General features: G+C 42.0%; 1 protein-coding gene across 1 annotated transcript; it reads left to right on the plus strand.

The window, feature by feature from the left end:
* Positions 1–16,283: 16,283 nt before the first annotated feature.
* On the plus strand, positions 16,284–17,859 carry LOC123107195 (uncharacterized). Its single transcript, XM_044529195.1, has one exon. It carries the CDS (start codon positions 16,482–16,484, stop codon positions 17,697–17,699), a length of 1,218 nt encoding a protein of 405 aa, XP_044385130.1. The 5' UTR covers positions 16,284–16,481; the 3' UTR covers positions 17,700–17,859.
* Positions 17,860–18,936: the final 1,077 nt, after the last annotated feature.

An 18,936-nucleotide genomic window follows, 5' to 3' on the forward strand; every position in this document is an offset into this window, starting at 1 on the left:
TGCAATAAGAAATATGACATAATGTAGACAACAAAACAGTCATTCAAGTGTTATAAAGAAACCATCATTTATCCTTAGTAGCAACAATACAATACGTGCATGTTTTGTCAATGGGATGGATCACCGCAAGATTGAACCCACTACCGCACACAACTCCCTCTAAAGAACTACCCATCAAACTTAGACAAAGTAGACAAATAGATTAGAGAGCATATACGACTACTTAATTATTGTAGCATACAAAGGTCACGAGCACATTATATTCTATTCACAGGGCTTGTTAGCGTACAAAGGGCATATGACTCCATGTTTGTAAGAGACTGTTGGGGAACGTTGCATGGAAAACAACAATTTTTCTACGCACACGCAAGATCTATCCATGGAGATACATAGCTACAAGAGGGGGAGAGCATCTTCTTACCCTTGAAGATCGCTAAGCGGAAGCGTTTATCAACGCAGTTGATGTAGTCGTACACCTTCACGATACGTCCCGGTCAAGTACCGAACATACGGCACCTCCACGTTCAGCACATGTTCAGCTCAATGACGTCCTCGCCTTCTTGATCCAGCAAAAGGGGTGAAGTAGTAGATGAGTTCCGGCAGCATGATGGCGTGGTGACGGTGTTGATGACGAACAATCTCCGGAGGGCTTCGCCAAGCACAACAGAAACTATGACAGAGGATAAACTAGAGGGGACGGGGTTGCCGGCACACGACTTGGTGAATCTTGATGTGTCTTGGGTGCTAGCCCTACCGCTCTATTTATATGTTGATCCCTAGGGTCGAAACTTGGAGTAAAAGCCTCCTCTAGGTCGGTTTTGCCCGAAAGGCAAGAGTCCTTCTCGGACTCCAGGGCTAGACGCCAGGGTTCCCGGCGTCTACCCCCAGACGCTAGGGTTCCTAGCATCTGGCACCTGGCCTCCGCAAAACTTCCTTTTGCACTTTCCAAAACCCTTGTGGGCTTTACCCCTTGGCCCAAATAAAGTGTTCTCGTGCCCAAACATTTCGGGAAACATCCGAAACCCCTTCCGATGAATTCTGAAACCCTTCCGGAGACCAAACACTATTATCCCATATATCAATCTTCACCTGGGGACCATTCTGGAGCTCCTCGTCATGTCTGTGATCTCATCCAGGACTCCGAACAACATTTGGTCACCAACATACATAACTCATATAATACTATATCATAAACGAACGTTTAAGCGTGCGGACCCTACGGGTTCGAGAACTATGTAGACAAGACCGAGACACCTCTCCGGTCAATAACCAATAGAGGAACCTAGATGCCCATATTGGCTCCTACATATTCTATGAAGATCTTTATCAGTCGAACCTTATGACAACATACGTAATTCCCTTTGTCCATAGGTATGTTACTTGCCCGAGATTCGATCCTCTGTATCTTCATACCTAGTTCAATCTCGTTACTGGCAAGTCTCTTTACTCATTCTGTAATACATCATCTTGCAACTGACTCATTAGTCACTTTGCTTGCAAGGCTTCTTATGATGTGTATTACCAAGAGGGCCCAGAGATACCTCTCCGATACTCAGACTGACAAATCCTAACCTTGATCTATGCCAAATCAACAAACACCTTAGGAGATACATGTAGAGCATTTTTATGATCACCCAGTTATGTTGTGACATTTGATAGCACACAAGGATTTCCTTCGGTATCCGGGAGTTGCATAATCTCATAGTCGAAGGAATATGTATTTGACATGAATAAAGCAATAGCAATAAAAATGAACGATCATTATCCTAAGCTAACAGATGGGTCTTGTCCATCACATCATTCTCCTACTGATGTGCTCCCGTTATCAAATGACAACTCATGTCCATGGTTAGGAAACCTTAACCAACTTTGATCAACGAGCTAGTCTAGTAGAGGCATACTAGGGACACGGTGTTTGTTTATGTATTCACACATGTATTTAAGTTTCTGATCAATACAATTCTAGCATGAATAATAAACCTTTATCATGACTAAGGAAATATAAAATAACAACTTTATCATTGCCTCTAGGGCATATTTCCTTCAGAGACATCTCACAACATGGGAAGGTTGGATACTTGGCTCAGAGCATTAACGAAATGTGAATATAACCAGGGAAATTCGTTGAGAGCTAGAATATCAACTATCAGTCCAGATCTCATGCCTCTAGCAGCTCATCCATAGTCTAGAGATGGTATCCTTGATACAAATCTGTCGCTGAATAGGAGCCAACCGGTGGTGATGTAAGCATGCAAGCTGGTAGCGGTAGTGAAAATCTAAAACAACCAAAAATCTCAAACCGAACGATAAATCTGGATTGGTCCATAAGAAGTGAACCACGTAAGGATCAGACATCCAATTATCATACTGTCTCAGTTATCATGTCATATAAATAAAACAAATAAAAGATATTAAAAAATAGGAGGATAAGTTATGGGCATTGACTAAGGCATTAGAAAGCCTAAGATAAATTCCCGGGATAACTTGTTCTAACTTGTAGATGTCTTCATCACCTTGTACATAAAAAATTCTATGGGACCGGTATTTTCTCGCATCTAGTGAGCCCACCCTAGAGATGGCCACACGTCTTCTCACCAATCTCAAAGCATCTCTTCTTCTCTGATGCGTTATTCCATGTTTCATATGTCCTTCTGACGGTGACCTCTTGATAACCCACAAGTATAGGGGATCTATCGTAGTCCTTTCGATAAGTAAGAGTGTCGAACCCAACGAGGAGCAGAAGGAAATGATAAGCGGTTTCCAGCAAGGTATTCTCTGCAAGTACTAAAATAAGTAGTAATAAATAGTTTTGTGATAGGATAATTTGTAACAAGCAACAAGTAACAAAAGTAAATAAAGTACAGCAAGGTGGCCCAATCCTTTTTGTAGCAAAGGCCAAGCCTGGACAAACTCTTATATAGAGAAAAGCACCTCCCGAGGACACATGGGAATATCGTCAAGCTAGTTTTCATCACGTTCATATGATTCGCGTTCAGTACTTTGATAATTTGGTATGTGGGTGGACCGGTGCTTGGGTGTTGTCCTTACTTGGACAAGCATCCCACTTATGATTAACCTCTATTGCAAGCATCCGCAACTACAACAAAAGTATTATGGTAAACCTAACCATAGCATGAAACATATGGATCCAAATCAGCCCCTTGCGAAGCAACGCATAAACTAGGGTTTAAGCTTCTGTCACTCTAGCAACCCATCATCTACTTATTACTTCCCAATGCCTTCCTCTAGGCCCAAATAATGGTGAAGTGTTATGTAGTCGACGTTCACATAACACCACTAGAGGAGAGACAACATACATCTCATCAAAATATCGAACGAATACCAAATTCACATGACTACTAATAGCAAGACTTCTCACATGTCCTCGGGACAAAATGTAACTACTCACAAAGCATATTCATCTTCATAATCAGAGGGGTATTAATATGCATATAGGATCTGAACATATGATCTTCCACCAAATAAACCAACTAGCATCAACTACAAGGAGTAATTAACACTACTAGCAACCTACTAGTACCAATCCCGGACTTGGAGACAAGAATTGGATACAAGAGATGAACTAGGGTTTTGAGAGGAGATGGTGCTGATGAAGATGTTGATGGAGATTGCCCTCTCCCGATGAGAGGAGGGTTGGTGATGACGATGGCGATGATTTCCCCCTCCCGGAGGGAAGTTTCCTTGGCAGAACAGCTCCGCCAAAGCCCTAGATTGGTTCCGCCAAGGTTCCGCCGCATGGCGGCGGAGTTTCGTTCGAGAAGATGGCTTATGATTTTTTTGTCGTCGAAAGACTTCATATAGCAGAAGATGGATATCGGAGGGCCACCAGGGGGCCCATGAGGTAGGGGGCGCGCCCAGGGGGGTAGGGCGCGCCCCCACCCTCGTGGGCAGGGTGTGCCCCCCCTAGTGAACTTCTTGCGCTCGGTATTTTTTATATATTCTAAAAACATCTTCCGTGAAGTTTCAGGACTTTTGGAGCTGTGTAGAATAGGTCTCTAATATTTGCTCCTTTTCTAGCCCAGAATCCGAGCTGCTGGCATTCTCCCTCTTTATGTAAACCTTGTAAAATAAGAGAGAATAGGCATAAGTATTGTGACATAATGTGTAATAACAGCCCATAATGCAATAAATATCGATATAAAAGCATGATACAAAATGGACGTATCAACTCCCCCAAGCTTAGACCTCGCTTGTCCTCAAGCGAAAGCCAAAATCGAAAAATATGTCCACATGTTTAGAGATAGAGGTGTCGATAAAAGTAAAATACGGACATGAGGGCATCATGATCATTCTTAGAACAGCAACTTACATAATTCTTGTGATATGATTTCTTATGCTAGAGTAATAATTCAATCACAATTTCAAGTATGAATCGTAAACATCATTGAAAACTAACAAACTATAATCTCAGTCATTGGAGCAATTGTAATTTATCATAACATAGGAAAGAGTCAATATATAAGAGCTTTTCAGCAAGTCCACATACTCAACTATCATATAGTCTTTCACAATTGCTGACACTCATGCAATACATATGAGTATGGAGTTTTAATCGGACACAGAGAAAGATAGGGGCTTATAGTTTTGCCTCCCAACGTTTTACCTCAAGGGTAATGTCAACAATAATAGTTCATGAAAACTCACATCCAATTGGCCATATATACCAGGATCTTTCCAACATACTGTGCTTGCCAAAGGATAAAATGTAAAAAGGAAGGGTGAAGATCACCATGACTCTTATGCAAGGCAGGAGATGAAAGTAAAAGATAGGCCCTTCGCAGAGGGAAGCAGAGGTTGTCATGCACTTTTATGGTTGGATGCACAAAATCTTAATGCGAAAGAACGTCACTTTATATTGCCACTTGTGATATGGACCTTTATTATGCAGTCTATCGCTTTTATTTCTTCCATATCACACGATCGTATAAAGCTTATTTTCCCCCACACTAATAAGTCACACATATTTAGAGAGCAATTTTTATTACCTTGCACCGATGACAACTTGCTTGAAGGATCTTATTCAATCCATAGGTAGGTATGGTGGACTCTCGTGGCAAAACTGGTTTAAGGGTATTTGGAAGCACAAGTAGTATCTCTACTTGGTGCGATGAATTTGGATAGCATGAGGGGGAAAGGCAAGCTCAACCATGTTGGATGATCCATGACAATATAATTTATCTCAGATGTAAGAAAGCATAACCCATTACGTTGTCTTCCTTATCCAACATCAACTCTTTAGCATGTCATATTTTAATGAGTGCTCACAATCATAAAAGATGTCCAAGATAGTATATTTATATGTGAAGACCTCTCTTTCTTTATTACTTCCTATTAATTGCAACGATGACCAAAACTATGTTTGTCAACTCTCAACAACTTTTATTCATCATACTTTTTCTATGTGGGTTCATTACCCTCCATAAGATCCATATGATCTCTTTGTTTCTTTTTATTCTTTCTCTTTTCTTTTATTCACTCAAGATCATGGCAAAATAATCAAGCCCTTGACTCAACACTAATCTTTATTATATATAGCTCACAGACTCGATTACATATAAGGATCATAAAGAAAAACTCAAAACTAGATCATGCCATAAACTTTATTCTACTAGATCAAGATATTACCAAAAGGATTGAACTAAGAAAAACGGTAAAGATAAAAGTGATGGTGATACGATACTAGGGCACTCCCCCAAGCTTGGTAGTTGCCAAGGGGAGTGCCCATACCAGATACTCAATTCTTCTTTGTTGGTGGAGAAGGTGATGGTTTTGTTGATGGCGTAGGCTTGTCGTCCTTCTTCCAAGGCATAGGCTCACCATCATAGAAGGATGATCGAGTCTCCTGAAACCTCAAATCTGCAGCCAAACTCATCCTCTTGAATCTATATTCATACTCACAATTTTGATTCTGCGGGTCATAGATCTGGGCTTGGAGGTGCTCGATTTTCTCATGAAGCTTGAAGATGGCCTCCCCAATGTCCTTGACGTCCAGCTTGTGGTTGTTGGTGAACTCCATGATCATAATGTGATTGGAATCAAGTCCACGCTCCACCATCTCCTGACACCTGAAAACTTCTTGCTCCAATGCCTCGAGCCTTGCCTCCGTGCTTCCGGTCTTCCTTGGTCCCTCAACATCGCAGATGTGCAACAACCCCTCACGCATCTCAATGGTTTGAGGGTGTTGCAGCACTTCCGCGAGGTAGGGGTTGATGACCTTCTCGAAGAACTGGTCCTTGGGGGCACTTGAAGACGACATGATGACCTGGATCTGTCAGAAAAACAGCTCGAAACAAAGACATGAGATTTTGCGTGATACGGGAGTCAAAACCTTCAGGAGATTATATAATGAATTTTTACCGACCAAAATACGTGTCGTGTACGAAAACGGAGTCCGGAGAGCGCACGAGGTGCCCACGAGGTAGGGGGTGCGCCCAGTAGGGTAGGGTGCACCCTCCACCCTCGTGGAGGCCTCGTGTCCTTCCCGGACTGCTTCTTATTTTTCTATTTTTCTAAATATTCCAAAAACGGAGAAATATTGCCTTAAAACTGTTTTGGAGTTGGTTTACTTACCATACCACATACCTATTCCTTTTCGGAGTCTGAAGCGTTCCGGAAAGTATCCCTTATGTATTCCTCCAGGGTTACGGTTTCAATAACATTGGTTTCAACATTTATGGGATTACCTGATATATCATGTTTGATTCTTTGACCATTCACCACCTTCAGATTTGTGCCTTCGAAGTTGTTGGTTTTTATGGCACCTGAACGATAAACCTCCTCGATAACGTAAGGACCTTCCCATTTAGAGAGAAGTTTTCCTGCAAAAAATCTTAAACGAGAGTTGTATAGCAATACATAATCACCTACATTAAACTCATGCTTTTGTATCCTTTTATCATGCCATCTTTTAACTTTTTCTTTAAAACAACTTGGCATTTTCGTAGGCTTGGGTTCTCCATTCATCGAGTGAGCTAATATCAAATAACCTCTTCTCACCGGCAAGTTTAAAATCATAATTGAGCTCTTTAATAGCCCAATATGCCTTGTGTTTTAGTTCAAGAGGTAAGTGACATGCTTTTCCATAGACCATTTTATACCGAGACATACCCTTAGGATTTTTATATGCAGTTCTATAGGCCCATAATGCATCATCAAGTTTCTTGGACCAATTCTTTCTAGACCTATTAATAGTCTTTTGCAAAATTAATTTGAGCTCTCTATTACTCAATTCTACTTGACCACTAGACCGAGGGTGATAAGGAGATGCAATTCTATGATTAACATCATACTTAGCAAGCATTTTACGGAAATCACCATGAATAAAATGTGAACCACCATCAGTCATTAAATATCTAGGGACTCCAAATCTTGGAAAAATAACTTCTTTAAACATTTTAATAGAAGTGTTATGATCAGCACTACTAGTTGGAATAGCTTCTACCCACTTAGTAACATAATCAACAACAACTGAAATATGTGTATATCCATTAGAGGCAGGAAAAGGTCCCATATAGTCAAAGCCCCAAACATCAAATGGTTCAATAACGAGTGAATAATTCATAGGCATTTCTTGACGTCTACTAATATTACCAATTCTTTGACATTCATCACAAGATAAGACAAACTTACGGGCATCTTTGAAGAGAGTAGGCCAATAAAAACCAGATTGCAATACCTTATGTGCAGTTCTATCTCTAACATGGTGACCTCCATAAGCTTCGGAGTGACACTTGCGTAGGATTTGTTCTTGTTCATGCTCAGGTACACAACGTCTAATAACACCACCTACTCCTTCTTTATAAAGATGTGGGTCATCCCAAAAGTAATGTCTCAAATCATAGAAGAACTTTTTCTTTTGCTGGTATGTGAAACTAGGTGGTATAAATTTGGCAACAATGTAATTAGCATAATCAGCATACCATGGAGCAGTATGAGAAGCATTTATGACATTTAGTTGCTCATCAGGAAAGCTATCATCAATAGGTAGTGGGTCATCAAGCACATTTTCTAACCTAGACAAGTTGTCTGCAACGGGGTTCTCCGCTCCCTTTCTATCAACAATATGTAAGTCAAATTCTTGTAGCAAGAGAACCCATCTAATAAGTCTAGGTTTAGCATATTTCTTGTACATAAGATATTTAATAGCAGCATGATCAGTGTGAATAGTTACTTTAGAATCAACAATATAAGGTCTGAACTTATCACAAGCAAATACAACTGCTAAGAATTCTTTTTCAGTAGTAGCATAATTTCTTTGAGCATTGTCTAGGGTTTTACTAGCATATTGAATAATGTTTAATTTATTATCAACTCTTTTCCCTAGAACAGCACCTACAGCATAATCACTAACATCACACATAATTTCAAAGGGTAAATTCCAATCAGGTGGCTGAACAATAGGTGCAGAGATCAATGCTTTCTTAAGTATTTCAAATGCTTCTACACAACCATCATCAAAGACAAATGGTACATCTTTTTGTAATAAATTAGTCAGAGGCCGAGAAATTTTTGAGAAGTCCTTAATGTACCTCCTATAAAATCTAACGTGACCAAGGAAACTTCTTATACCTTTGATGTCCTTAGGGCATGGCATCTTTTCAATAGCATCAACCTTGGCTTTATCAACCTCAATACCTCTTTCAGAAACTTTATGCCCCAAGACAATACCTTCATTAACCATAAAGTTGCACTTTTCCCAATTCAAGACAAGATTAGTTTCTTCACATCTCTGCAAAACTCGATCAAGGTTGCTCAAGCAATCATCAAAAGACGATCCATAGACGGAGAAATCATCCATGAAAACCTCACAAATCTTTTCACAAAAGTCAGAGAATATAGCCATCATGCATCTTTGAAAGGTAGCAGGTGTGTTACATAAACCAAAAGGCATACGTCTATAAGCAAAAGTACCAAAAGGACAAGTAAAAGTAGTCTTTGATTGATCCTTGGCTGACACAGGTATTTGAGAGAAACCAGAATAACCATCTAGAAAGCAAAAATGTGTATGTTTGGATAATCTTTCTAGCATTTGACCGATAAAAGGTAAGGGATAATGATCCTTTTTAGTGGCCCTATTTAATTTGCAGAAATCAATTACCACCCTATAACCTGTAATAATTATTTGAGGAATCAATTCATCTTTATCATTAGGAATGACAGTAATACCCCCCTTCTTAGGGACACAATGGATAGGACTTATCCACTGACTATCAACAACGGGATAGATTATACCTGCCTCAAGGAGCTTTAGTATTTCCTTTCTTACCACTTCTTTCATTTTAGGATTCATTCATCGTTGATGATCACGAACTGGTTTAGCATCTTCTTCCAAATTTATTTTATGTTGACATAGAGTGGGACTAATGCCCTTAAGATCATCAAGAGTATACCCAATAGCAGCACGGTGCTTCTTCAGAGTTTTCAATAATCTCTCTTCCTCATGCTCTGAAAGGTTAGCACTAATAATAACAGGATATATCTTTTTCTCATCAAGATAAGCATATTTAAGAGTATCAGGCAACGGTTTAAGCTCAAACACGGGATCACCCTTGGGTGGAGGAGGATCCCCTAGGATTTCAACAGGCAAATTGTGTTTCAGAATAGGTTCCCGTTTAAAGAATACTTCATCTATTTCCCTTCTTTCATTCATAAACATATCATTTTCATGGTCTAGCAAATATTGTTCTAAAGGATCACTAGGAGGTACGGCAATAGAAGCAAGACCAGTAATTTCATCCTTACTAGGTAATTCTTCTTCACGGTGTCGTCTACTAAATTTAGAGAAATTAAATTCATGAGACATATCATCTAAGCCGATAGTAACAACATCCTTTTTGCAATCTATCTTAGCATTAACAGTGTTTAAGAAGGGTCTACCAAATATAATGGGACAAAAGCTATCTTGTGGGGAACCAAGAATAAGAAAATCAGCAGGATATTTAGTTTTCCCACACAAGACTTCAACATCTCTAACAATTCCCATTGGTGAAATAGTATCTCTATTGGCAAGTTTAATTGTGACATCAATATCTTCTATCTCAGCAGGTGCAATATCATGCATAATTTCTTTGTATAAGTCGTAAGGTATTCACCCATATCACATAAGCCATGATAACAATGATCTCCTATTTTAACAGAAATAACAGGCATGCCTACCACAGGTCTGTTTTTATCTTTAGCACAAAGTTTAGCAATTCTAGCAGTCTCATCAAGGAAATGAATAACATGCCCATTAATATTATCAGACAAAAGATCTTTAACAGTATCAATATCAGGTTCAACTTTAATTTTCTTAGAAGGTGTATAAGTTTTAATGTTTCTTTTACGAACCACAGTTGAAGCTTTAGAATGATCCTTTATCCTAACAAGGAAAGGTGGTTTCTCAACATAAGAAGTAGGAACAATAGGATCATTATAAGTGATAGTCTTTTCTTCAACTTTAATAGGTGCAGCTACTTTTACTTCTATGGGAGGATGATATTTAAACCACTTCTCCTTGGGGAGATCAACATAAGTAGCAAAAGATTCACAGAAAGAAGCTACTATCTCAGGGTCAAGTCCATATTTAGTGCTAAATTTATGGAAAACATCGGTATCCATAAAATATTTAACACAATCAAACTTAGGTGTCATACCTGACTCCTTACCTTCGTCGAGGTCCCAATCTTCAGAGTTGCCTTTAATTCTTTCCAATAAATCCCATTTGAATTCAATAGTCTTCGTCATAAAAGATCCAGCACAAGAAGTATCGAGCATGGTGCGATTGTTATCAGGAAGCCGATCATATAAGTTTTGAATAATCATCTCTCTTGAGAGCTCATGATTCGGGCATGAATATAACATTGATTTAAGCCTCCCCCAAACTTGAGCGATGCTTTCTCCTTCGCGAGGCCAAAAATTATATATATAATTGCGATCACAATGAACAAGATGCAAAGGATAAAACTTATGATGAAATTCCAATTTCAATCATTTGTAGTTCCATGACCCCGTATCATCACATAGCCTATACCATGCCAATGCATCTTCCTTCAAAGATAAAGGGAAGACCTTCTTCTTAACAACATCTCCGGGTACACCTGCAAGCTTAAATAATCCACAAACTTCATCCACATATATTAGGTGCTCATCAGGATGCATTATTCCGTCTCCTGCAAAAGGATTATCTAGCAGTTTTTCTATCATACCCGAAGGGATCTCAAAGCAGACATTTTCTTTTTTTTTGAAAGTGAAAGAAATTTTCATTTTCATTTTCATTTTCAGTAGGTTCAGTAGGTTGAGGAGCAACTCTTTGCTCTACTGGTCGGGGTGAAGATACCCCGAACAAGCCCCTCAGAGGATTACTTTCCATAGTAATAAGTGACAGTAAATTTCAGCACACTATATAAATTTTCCTTACCAAATTCCACCTACCAAAGGTGCTTCACTCCCCGGCAACGGCGCCAGAAAAGAGTCTTGATGATCTACAAGTATAGGGGATCTATCGTAATCCTTTCGATAAATAAGAGTGTCGAACCCAACGAGGAGCAGAAGGAAATGATAAGCAGTTTCCAGCAAGGTATTCTCTGCAAGTACTGAAATAAGTTGTAATAGATAGTTTTGTGATAGTATAATTTGTAATGAGCAACAAGTAAGAAAAGTAGATAATATGCAGCAAGGTGGCCCAATCCTTTTTGTAGCAAAGGACAAGCCCGGACAAACTCTTATATAGAGAAAAGTGCTCCCGAGGACACATGGGAATATCGTCAAGCTAGTTTTCATCATGTTCATATGATTCGCGTTCGGTACTTTGATAATTTGGTATGTGGGTGGACCGGTGCTTGGGTGTTGTCCTTACTTGGACAAGCATCCCACTTATGATTAACCTCTATTGCAAGCATCCGCAACTACAACAAAAGTATTAAGGTAAACCTAACCATAGCATGAAACATATGGATCCAAATCAGCCCCTTACGAAGCAACGCATAAACTAGGGTTTGAGCTTCTGTCACTCTAGCAACCCATCATCTACTTATTACTTCCCAATGCCTTCCCCTAGGCCCAAATAATGGTGAAGTGTCATGTAGTCGACGTTCACATAATACCACTTGAGGATAGACAACATACATCTCATCAAAATATCAAATGAATACCAAATTCACATGATTACTTATATCAAGACTTCTCCCATGTCCTCAGGAACAAACGTAACTACTCACAAAGCATATTCATAGTCATAATCAGATGATTATTGATTATCATATATGATCTGAACATATGATCTTCCACCAAATAAACCAACTAGCATCAACTACAAGGAGTAATTAACACTACTAGCAACCTACTAGTACCAATCCCGGACTTGGAGACAAGAATTGGATACAAGAGATGAACTAGGGTTTTGAGAGGAGATGGTGCTGATGAAGATGTTGATGGAGATTGCCCTCTCCCGATGAGAGGAGCGTTGGTGATGACGATGGCGATGATTTCCCCCTCCCGGAGGGAAGTTTCCCCGGCAGAACAGCTCCGCCAGAGCCCTAGATTGGTTCCACCAAAGTTCCGCCTCGTGGCGGCAGAGTTTCATCCGAGAAGATGGCTTATGATTTTTTTCTCATCGAAAGACTTCATATAGCAGAAGATGGCCATTGGAGGGCCACCAGGGGGCCCACGAGGTAGGGGGCGCGCCTTGCACCCTCGTGGGTAGGGTGTGGCCCCCCTGGTGAACTTCTTGCGCTCAATATTTTTTATATATTCTGAAAACATCTTCCGTGAAGTTTTAGGACTTTTGGAGCTGTGCAGAATAGGTCTCTAATATTTGCTCCTTTTCCATCCCAGAATCCCAGCTGCCGGCATTCTCCCTCTTTATGTAAACCTTGTAAAATAAGAGAGAATAGGCATAAGTATTGTGACATAATGTGTAATAACAGCCCATAATGCAATAAATATCGATATAAAAGCATGATGCAAAATGGACGTATCACCTCTCGGCTTTTGATAACCCACAAGTATAGGGGATCAATTGTAGCCTCTTTCGATAAGTAAGAGTGTCGAACCCAACAAGGAGCTAAAGGTAGAACAAATATTCGCTCAAGTTCTATCGACCACCGATACAACTCTACGCACGCTCAACATTTGCTTTACCTAGAACAAGTATGAAACTATAAGTACTTTGTAGGTGTTTTTGGATAGGTTTGCAAGATAATAAAGAGTACATAAATAAAAGCTAGGGGCTGTTTAGATAAAGAAGCAATAAAGTTAGTATAGCGAGTGTGGAAAAGTGGTGGTAGGAGTTGCGAAATTGTCCCTAAGCAATTGACTACTTCACTAGACCGATAGGACAACGAAAATCTACTCACACATCATAGGATGGCAACACATCATTGGATAATAATATGAAGCATAAAGCACCATGTTCAAGTAGAGGGTACAGCGGGTTGCGGGAGAGTGTACCACTGTAGATAGAGGGGGGAAGGTGATGGAGATGTTGGTGAAGATGGCAGAGGTGTTGGTGTAGATTGCGGTGATGATGATGGCCCCCGACGGCGTTCTGGCGCCACTGGAAGCGAGGGGGAGAGAGCCCCCCTTCCTTCTTATTTTTCCTTGACCTTCTCCCTGGATGGGAGAAGGGTTTCCCCTCTGGTACATGGCCTCCATGGAGGCGGAGGGGCGAGAGCCCCTCCGAGATTGGATATGTTTCTCTGTCTCTCTCTGTTTCTGCGTTTCCAGATTCCGCCCTTTCACCGTTTCTTATATTCCCGGAGATCCGTAACTTCGATTGGGCTGAAATTTTAACACGATCTCTATCCGGATATTAGCTTTATTGCGGCGAAAGAAGGGCACCACCCGCCTTACGGGGTGGCACGAGGGTCAGGGGCGCGCCCCCCTGCCTCGTGGGCCCCTCGAGCATCGTCTTGCGTTGATTTCACTTCCCAAAATTCACATATATTCCAAAAAAAATCTCCTTCAGTTTTTATCCCGTTTGGACACCGTTTGATATGGATTTTCCACGAAACAAAAAACATGCAACAAACATGAACTGACACTGAGCACTGGATCAATGTGTTAGTCCCAAAAATAGTATAAAAAGTTGCCAAAAGTATATGAAAATTGTATAATATTGACATGGAACAATCAAAAATTATAGATACGGCAGAGACGTATCAGCTTTCCTTCACCGGAATTAGCCGAGTAGGACTTCTTTTCCTTATCTAGAGGGCACAATATGATTTGGCTTCTTTTCTCAAAGTAACAATATACACATATATAGTTAGCTCGGAACTTGTGATGCACGCGTTTTCTACAGTTGAGCGGGAACGAGAGTGGTGGCCTGTGGTGCGCAACAGTTGCATACCATACAATGCACTGCCAATTAGCCATAGGCGTGGTCGACCACTCGTCTTCCAAAGTGGATCACAAGTACAGATCAAACTTGGATTTGAAATTAACTAGGCAAGTACAAGTCGAATCCAACTAATTCATTTATTTTCTTTCCTTCTCTTCTTCAATTTCCCTTACTACTCCCCAGCCTAGCACCCAGCTACAGCCGACGATCCTCCTGGGTGTGGTGTGGAGCGTTCAAAGGAGATTGAGGCAATTCAGAGAAGAAGGCACCACAGAAGAAGAGATGATTTGGGATTGGTGATTACACGTGGCCTCCTCTAGGGTAGGTCTAACAGATGGGAGAAAAGACTAGTAACATATAAAAATATTCCCCACCTTCTACCACTTATTCATAATAGTGACCAAAACCGCAAGTTAATAGAAAAATTAAAGGGTTAATCCTTTCTTTATCAAAACCATATTATTGTGAAAGCCAAATGGCTGAACACAAGCCCTTAGGAAAAAAGAGAGGATGAACCCAAAAAGCGAGCGAGCGCGCGTATGTGTGTGTGTGTGTGTGTTGAGGCCTGGTTCACACGTGTCAACTTGGGGCTCCAGTGCATCTGACTTCGGGTCCTCAGTCCACCTTACAGATTAAACTCATCTTAGCTTGTCCTCTTCCTCGCCGACGTATGGCGATGCTGCCACCGTCGTCACCGATAGACGTGCCTCTACGGCTATCGCTTCTCCCAGCGGACACCATCTTGGAGATATTGTCCCGCGTGGGCGAAGCTACCATCATCGGCCACTGCGCATCCACTTGCAAAGCATGGCTCCACCTCATCCTGGAGCCGTCCTTCTTCTCCTGCCGTCGGGCCGGGCGCCCCGACCCCTTTAATCTCGATGTAAGCGTGCAAGCTGGCAGTGGTAGTGGAAATCTGAACGAGTCAAAGAATCTCACACAGAATGCTAAGTCTGGATTGGTCCATAAGAAGTGAACCACGCTAGGATGCAGACATCCAGTTATCATAATGTCTTGGTTTATCAAGTCATGTAAAGAAAACAAAGAAAATATATTTTAAAAACACGAAGATAAGTTACGAACATTGAGTAAGCCATTACAAAGCATAAGATGAATTCCTAGTATAACTTGTTTTGACTTGTAGCTTTCTTCCATCATCACCTCCCACCGAAAAAAAATCCTATAAGACTGGGTCTTTTCTCCCATGTGGTGAGACCCACCCTAGAGGAGGCCACACTTCTTTTTACCAATCCCAAAGCATCTCTTCTTGCGTTATTTCATGAGTTTCATATTTCTTTCTGATGACAGACCTCTCGTCTATCCTTCATCGGAATCAGCCAACTAAGACTTCCTTTCCTTATCTAGATGGGCACGACGAACTGCTTTGGTTTCTTTGTAGGAAGTAACCATATACACGTATATAAGTAGCTCAGAACTTATGATGCATGTTCTCTACAGCTGAGCGAGAACGAGAGGGGCGGCGTGTGGTGCGCAACAGCTGCATACCATCCAATGTGATGACAATCAGCTAGGGGTGAGGAAAAGCACCCGCCTTCCTCACAAGTTACAGATCGAACTTGGATTTGAAATTAACTAGACAAGTACAAGTCGAATCCAACTAATACTTTTATTTTGTTGCTTCCCTTCTTTAATTTCCCTTACTACTCTCCGGCGTGGCACCCAGCTACAGTCGGCGATCCTGCTAGACGTGGTGTGGAGCATTCAACAGAGATTGAGAAAATTTGGAGAAGAAGACGTCATGGAAGAAGAGATGATTTGGGACTGGTGATCACTCGTGGCCTCCTCTAGGGTTGGTCTAGACAGATGGGAGAAAAAAACGATCTTATGATTTTTTTTTCCCTCACCTTCTACTACTGATTCACAATATTGACCAAAACAACAAGTTAGTCTGCAAAAAGGGCTAATCTTTTTTTATCAAAACCATATTATTGCGCAAGGCCCAATGGATGAACACAGGCCCTGAGGAAACAAGAGAGGATGAACCCAAAAGCGCGAGGGTGTGTGTGTTGAGGCCTGGTTCACGCCTGGCAATTTGGGGCTCCAGTGCATCTGACTTCGGTTCCTCGGCCCACCCTGCAGAATTCGACTCATCTCAGCTTCTCCTCTTCCTCGTCGGCGCATGGCGCCGCCGCCGCCGCCGCCGATAGACGCGCCTCTGCGGCTGCCGCCTCTCCCGGCGGACACCATCTTGGAGATCTTGTCCCGCGTGGGCGACGCTACCGCCGTCGTCCGCTGCGCAGCCACCTGCAAAGCATGGCGCCGCCTCATCCTGGAACCGTCCTTCCTCTCCCGCCGTCGCGCCGGGCGCTCCGACCCCTCCCCTCTCCTCGGCTTCTTCTTCCTGGACACATCCCAGAAGCTGCCCCGTCGCCGCCTCTACCTCCGCCGCCCCACGCGCTTCCTCCCCCTCGGCCCCTCTCAGTCGCAGGCAACCGCCCTCCCCCTGTCCCACTTCTTGCCGAAGCCGGACGCGGCCGGCCTCAGCGGGTTCGCCCCCGTCGCGTCAGGCGCCGGCGGGCTCCTTGCCCTCCGCCGTTCCCCGGCCAGCTCGTGCGACCCCGTCAGGATCTGCGTCTGCGACCCCGTGGCAGGGACCTCCACCTTCCTCCCCCCTCTCCCGCCCACAACATCCCCCGAGAACATCGTCTTTCTCGACGCCGACGGCTCCTCGTTCCGCCTGCTTGCGGTGATGAACCGACCAATGGGGATCCGCCTGCGCGTCTTCTCCTCCCAGACCGGGCAGTGGGGCACGGCTGTGACGGCCCCACTTCCTGATAACATGGTGATCCACCTCTGCTCCCCTGCCGTCGTCCACCGTGGTGCCGTCCACTGGATATGCGGCACCCGTGCCCTCCCGAATGCGGTGCACGCACTGGCCGTTCGCCCCGGCCAGGCCGATGTCTCGGTGTGCCGATTCGACCTTCCGCTGCGCGCAGGCATTCACCGCCTGAACCACGCCGCAGAAGCCGTTCGCCTGTTCAGTTCAGCTCAGGGGTGTCTCTCCTTGGTTCTTCTGGATGAACCTGTGATCTCCGTCTGGAACTTCAAAGACAATGGCGCTGATGGCAGGCCCTGGGAGCTTCACAAGACGGTACATCTGCCGTCGGTGTTGCCGTCGACAATCTCTGATCCTTCTGCAGGGTGGAGGCTCTCTGTCGTAGCATCGTGCGATCAGAGTGGCTCCTTGTTCTTGCGTGCTGTGGGCGAGGGCGGCCTTTTTGTGCTCAACCTGGAGACGGAGGTGATGTCGAGGGTACGCAACGACCACTGCGCCAAGTTCCTGTGCCCGTATGTGGCGAATCTAAGTTCTTGCCTGGGAGCCATGAAGAATTTCTGATGTTGGACTCAAAATTCAGGTTTCTGAACACACTAGCTTAATGCATATTAAGAGATGAGTATTCAGTTCTGTTTCGATGTATTCTACAGGTTTACTCTTATCTGTGATGTATCACCTGTTTATTTTCACATCTGGAGGCTTCATACTGATTTAAGTTTCAGTTTATTGTATGCGGCTTGCTTATTGTAGTCTTCATTTCTAATAATCAGTGTCCTCTACTGCTAAACTTGAATTTGGATATGATTACAGTTTGTATGTCCAGTGGGGTTCTATAATGTGAAACTGAAAGAAACAGGATTAAATTGCGCTTATTTTCTTCGATTCACTATGCCAATAATGCAATTTGCTGTTTCTTGGAAGGCAAGATTTTAGTTATCTAAGCCAATGTGAACAATAGGAGAAATTTTATTGCTTTGCATTCTGAGGTGACAACTCTTGTGATCAGGTAGTAAAAGTAAAAAGAACACATAATAATGGGAATTTGCCAGATTATATGATTACTAGAGCTGACAGTTACATCATGTCTGAGAGTTAGTATGACACAATATACGTTCCATCATGTCTGGGAGTTAGTACTGTATACACAATATATGTGCACACAGTTCTCTACTGTATATCTAATTAAGCCAGTCCTCACTACTAGATTTCTCTGCACATGTGTGCTTCCATATTGTAAATAGCCAGACATCATCGTGAGTTGTATACGTCATGCAGTAGATATTTCCATACTGTAAAGTTCAATTAGAAATCTGTGGAGTTGATTTTGATGTCTCTAATTTGTTCAGAAATGGGAATTTTAATTTTTAACGAACATGCAAAGTATGATTGTGAAGCTGAGGTCAAAACCGAAGCCCTGAAAATAACAATATCATTCTCTCATATTAGTAATGTCTCGATATTCTATAAGCAAAATATCAGCCTTAAAAGCTATTTTTTTAACAGAAAAGTAAAAAAATGCAAAATTGATTTGACTGGACCACAACCATATGCACTAAGAGCTTCTTGTATTTATGTTTTTTTTACTTTTCTGTAATTTTTACTAATCTTCTAGTATTAATTAGCGTACTGATTTTATTATTGTTTCATTTTAAATTTCAAAATGTATATTCCCTTATTCAAGTTAACTGTGAAGAACAAACTCAACTGATTTTTTCATTAAGAAATTGTATCCTTTTTGTAACCCTAACTGTAGTACCTAAATCTTCAATAACCTTATTGACTCACCAAAAATGTTGAT

This window comes from Triticum aestivum, chromosome 5A (assembly GCF_018294505.1).
Source record: "Triticum aestivum cultivar Chinese Spring chromosome 5A, IWGSC CS RefSeq v2.1, whole genome shotgun sequence".
Taxonomy (NCBI): Eukaryota; Viridiplantae; Streptophyta; class Magnoliopsida; order Poales; family Poaceae; genus Triticum; species Triticum aestivum.